At 49.9% G+C, this 5091-nt stretch overlaps 1 protein-coding gene across 2 annotated transcripts in view; it reads left to right on the forward strand.

The window, feature by feature from the left end:
- ESPL1 (extra spindle pole bodies like 1, separase) overlaps nucleotides 1-5091 on the forward strand; it is a 27992-nt gene that overhangs the window by 6836 nt on the left and 16065 nt on the right. For both annotated transcript variants that reach the window (XM_017501750.2, XM_037728981.1), the window contains exons 7-11: nucleotides 824-1017; nucleotides 2451-2690; nucleotides 2914-3058; nucleotides 3306-3444; nucleotides 3655-3794. In XM_017501750.2, coding sequence (XP_017357239.1) covers nucleotides 824-1017; nucleotides 2451-2690; nucleotides 2914-3058; nucleotides 3306-3444; nucleotides 3655-3794 — 858 coding nt within the window. The remainder of the gene's footprint in view (nucleotides 1-823; nucleotides 1018-2450; nucleotides 2691-2913; nucleotides 3059-3305; nucleotides 3445-3654; nucleotides 3795-5091) is intronic.

Genomic DNA, 5091 nt, shown 5'->3' on the forward strand with positions numbered 1-5091 from the left:
ACTACAAAAAATTAGCTGGGCATGGTGGCGCGTGCCTGTAATCCCAACTACTCAGGAGGCTGAGGCAGGAGAATTGCCTGAACCCAGGACGCAGAGGTTGCGGTGAGCCCAGATGGCGCCACTACACTCCAGCCTGGGTAACAAGAGCGAAACTCCGTCTCAAAAAAAAAAAAAAAAAAAAAAAAAAAAAAACAACAAAAAAAAAAAAAAAAAAAAAAAAAAAAAAAAAATACCTGTGAACTGATGCATTGGCGGGATTGGCAAGCAAGATGGGTCATAGAGAGGCTTGGGTTTCATCTTGACTGAGGTGATGAACCTCCAAAGGATTTAAGTGGAGGCATGACAGCAGACAGGTGTTTTGGATTTCCCTGTGATGAATGGAGTTCAGGAGACAAAACTGGGTAATCAGGCTGCCCATAGCAGCCTAGATGAGGAAGGGTGGACTGAACCGAAGCAGCTGCATGAGGGATGGAATGCAGTGGATGGGTGCAAGAAGCCAGGGATTAACCTAGTAGGTGACTGGCTGGGATGGGGAGTCAGAGAAGGGAACATCAGAAATGGCCCCACATTTCTGACTCAGGAGAAGCAGGTTTTCAAGGGTGTGGTTGATGAACATGGGGGTGGAGTGCATTGGAGCCTCTGAATTGAAGGCACTGAGCAATTCATTCTTAGGGATCTGCTGCCTTGGGGTGGGGGTGATGCAGGAGGCCCACCTGCTAACCCTGCCCCTCCATGTGGTTATGCGCCTATGCACGCACATCCCTTCCACCATGCACACTCACTGGTTCCTCTCCAGTCTGGTCTGTTCCCTTTCTCTGGTCAGTTGCACAGGTGCTTCCGGCTGCAAGTAGAGAGTTTGAAGAAACTGGGTAAACAGGCCCAGGGCTGCAAGATGGTGACTTTGTGGCTGGCAGCCCTGCAACCCTGTAGCCCTGAACACATGGCTGAGCCAGTCACCTTCTGGGTTCGGGTCAAGATGGATGCAGCCAAGGCTGGAGACAAGGAGCTACAGCTAAAGTGAGTTAGGGGCTGGGTGCGGTGGCTCATGCCTGTAATCCCAGCACTTTGGGATGCCAGGGTGGGTGGATCACTTGAGGTTAGGAGTTTGAGACCAGCCTGGCCAACATGGTGAAACCTGTCTATACTAAAAATACAAAAATTAGCCAGGTATGGTGGCACACTCCTGTAATCCCAGCTACTCAGGAGGCTGAGGCAGGAGAATCGCTTGAACCAGGAGGCAGAGTTTGCAGTGAGCCAAGATTGCGCCACTGCACTCCAGCCTGGAGGCAGACTCTGTCTCAAAAGGGAGTTGGGGAGGGGGTCAACCATGTTTGGCCCATGAATGGGTTGGCTTTTGGTAATCATGGTCATGTCCTTTCATCTTTATGTCTGGCCAGTAAAGACAATAATTCCTTCATTCATTAGTTATTCATTGAGTGCCTACTATATGCTAGCCACTGTGCTAGGTACTTGGTGGTATAGTGGCGGCAATGTTCTTGCTTTCATGGAGCTTATATTCTACTTGGGGAGATATTTTTTTAAAGTGCATTTTATATCTTCTGTTTTAAAAAAAATTTTTTTATAGAGACAAGGTCTTACTATGTTGCCTAGGCTGGTCTTGAACTCCTGAGCTCAAGTGATCCTCCTACTTTGGCCTCTCAAAGTGCTAGGATTACAGGCATGAGCCAACATGCCCCGCCTTCATGTATGCTCTATGAAAACAGTTAAACAGAGTGATTTGCCAAAAGAGGGAACAAGTTTAGGTGGGTTATTTAGGAAAGCCCTCTTTGAAGAAATGATAGATGAGACCTGCGGATGTGAAGGAATCTACTCTATAAAGATCTCAGGGAGCCTGGGCAACATAGCAAGACCTTGTCTCTACTTAAAAAAAAAATTAGCCAAATGTGGTGGCATGAACCTATAGTCTACTTATACCTAGTTAGGAGGCTGAAGTGGGAGGATCACTTAAGCCTGGAAGACAGATGCTGCAGTGAACCGTGTTCACGCCATTGCACTCCATCCTGGGCAACAGAGTGAGACTGTCTCAAAAAAAAGATCTCCAGGAAGGGAATTCCTTGCAGAGGGAGTAGTAAATACAAAGACTGCAAGGTGGGAACGAGCTTGGGAACGTGCCTGAGAAAGCCAGCATGCCGGGGGTAGTAGAACAATGGTATAGAATGGGGAGCCATATGGAATGGAGGTGGTCAAGGTGGGAAGAGGCCAGGTCACACAGGGCCTTATAGGCCATGTTCAGGGCTTTGGAAATGATTCCTAGTGGGAGCCCACTGCAGTTTGTTAAACAGGGGAGCAATGCAATCTGATTTAGGTTTTGAAAGCCGTGACTGAAACTTACTGAGCTTTCAGCAAGCCAAAGCTGGGGCTTCTCACATGGGAGCAGAGGCTTTGTACCTCCTGGGCTCCACCCTGGTGCTGAGCATGCCCTCCCTCAGGACTCTGCGAGACAGCCTAAGTGGCTGGGACCCGGAGACCCTGGCCCTCCTGCTGAGGGAGGAGCTGCAGGCCTACAAGGCAGTGCGGGCCAACACTGGACAGGAACGCTTCAACATCATCTGTGACCTCCTGGAGCTGAGCCCCGAGGAGACACCAGCTGGGGCCTGGGCACGAGCCACCCACCTGGTGGAACTGGCTCAGGTGCTGTGCTACCACAACTTTGCCCAGCAGGCCAACTGGTAAGGAGTAGTAGCTGGGGAGGTCACTCTTGCTCCTTGCCCTAGGTCCTCTCGCCCTCTTCAGAACCAGTGTCTGTCTCCACATCCCTGAGTGCTCCCTTCATCTTGTGGCCACGGGAGCACATGCAAAGGGCCAGGCCAGCTGTTCTGTAGCCGGCCCTTCCCAGGGCGCAGTGGCAGGTACTTGTAGCAGGCCCAGCTTAAGCACATCCTCTCCCTGCAGCTCTGCTCTGGATGCTATCTGGGAAGCCCTGCAGCTTCTGGAGTCTGTGAGGCCTGAGGCCCAGGCCAGAGATCAGCTTCTGGACGATAAAGCACAGGCCTTGCTGTGGCTTTACATCTGTACTCTGGAAGCCAAAATGCAGGAAGTGAGTGTGGCTGCTGTGGGGTTCAGCAGAACTGGGTGTAGGAATTACTGTCCCTGGGCCCCCAGCAAGTTGGTTGGTACCAGCCCTGGTTTTTTTGTTTTTATTTTTAGAAATGGGGTCTCTCTGTGGCCCAGGCTGGCCTTGAACTCCTGGTCTCAAACAATCCTCCCACCTCAGCCTGCTGAGTAGCCAGGACTATAGGCACATACCACTGTGCCCTGTTTTATACCCCAATCTTCCAATCCAGGGTATCGAGCGGGATCGGAGAGCCCAGGTCCCTGGTAACTTGGAGGAATTTGAAATCAATGACCTGAACTATGAAGATAAACTCCAGGAAGATCGTTTCCTATACAGTAAAATTGCCTTCAACCTGGCTGCAGATGCTGGTGAGTGGTAAATGTAGTGTGGCATGGGCATCTCCATGGCTTCCTGAGTGGAACGGGACTCCTGGTGAGGGAGAGCCTGAGCTTGTAGGGTAGGAGTTTGTGGAAGCAGCAGGAGGTTGGCGTAAAGGGCAGAGGATGTTATAGAGAAAGGCAAGTTCTCTCCAGATGGCCCATGCTGAGAGAGCCAGTCTTTTTCTTCTGGCTTAACAGCTCAATCCAAATGCCTGGACCAAGCCCTGGCCCTTTGGAAGGAGCTGCTTACAAAGGGGCAGTCCCCAGCTGTGCGATGTCTCCAGCAGACAGCAGCCTCACTGCAGATCCTAGCGGCCCTCTACCAACTGGTGGCAAAGGTAATGGGGCAGGGCATCGAGGGGGGACCCATTTAAAAAAAGGACTAAACCCGAAACAGCACCTTGGCCTTCTTTGGCCTGTGAGCCTGCTGAGAAGTCATGAAAGTCAATGGTCAAGCACAGGGCTGTATCACCAGTCTTCTCTTTTTTTTTTTTTTTTTTTTTGGAGACAGAGTCTCACTCTCACCAGGCGCCAGTCTGGACTGCAGTGGCGTGATCTTGGCTCACTGCAACCTCTGCCTTCCAGGTTCAAGCAATTCTGCCTCAGCCTCCAGAGTAGCTGGGACTACAGGCACGCCCCACCACACCCAGTTAATTTTTGTATTTAAGTAGAGACGAGGTTTCACCATGTTGGCCAGGATGGTCTCGATCTCTTGACCCTGTGATCCGCCCACCTCGGCCTCCCAAAGTGCTAGGATTACAGGCATGAGCCACCAGGCCTGGCGACCAGTCTTATCTTAAATCCCAGCTCCCTCATTTATTAATGTATGGCCTCAGGCAAGTTGCTTAACCTTCTAAGCCCAAGTTTCTTTGTCTCTAAAACAGGGGCCATATTACTGCCTGTGGAGTTATTCAGTGAGGCAATGCATGGAAGATATATTGTGTAAATGGTGTCCTCAAATGTTAGCTTTAGTCTGGACAACATGGTGAAACCCCATCTCTACAAGAAACTTAAAAAAATTAGGCCGGCACAGTGGCACGTGCCTGTAATCTGTAATCCCAGCTACTCTAGGGTGTCTGAGGCAGGAGAACCGCTGGAACCAGCAGTGCGCCTAGATTGTGCCACTGTACTCTAGCCTGGGGGACAGAGCAAGATGCTGTTTCATTTTTTAAAAAGCTAGCTTTAATTGTTAGATGATTTGTTACCTGTCAGAAAAATACATAGATGGTTGGTTGGTTTGTTTTTGAGAGACAGAGTGTCGCTCTGTTGCCAGGCTGGAGTGCAATGGCATGATCACAGCTCACTGCAACCTCTACCTTCTGGATTCAAGAGATTCTCCTGCCTCAGCCTCCCCAATAGCTGGGATTACAGGCACATGCCACCACACCCAGCTAATTTTTGTATTTTTAGTAAAGACGGGGTTTTACTGTGTTGGCCAGGATGGTCTTGATCTTCTGATCTCCTGATCCTCCCAGCTTGGCTTCCCAAAGTGCTGGGATTGCAGGTGTGAGCCACCGCACCCAGGCCCATAGATGCCTTTGGACACAATTTTACATTCTTAACATTCTTATGTGTACCTTTTTTTTTTTTTTTTTGAGATGCATTCATAAAACAACAGCATTAGAATATTGTGCT

Source organism: Cebus imitator, unplaced genomic scaffold (assembly GCF_001604975.1).
Source record: "Cebus imitator isolate Cc_AM_T3 unplaced genomic scaffold, Cebus_imitator-1.0 Scaffold285, whole genome shotgun sequence".
NCBI classification, from domain to species: Eukaryota; Metazoa; Chordata; class Mammalia; order Primates; family Cebidae; genus Cebus; species Cebus imitator.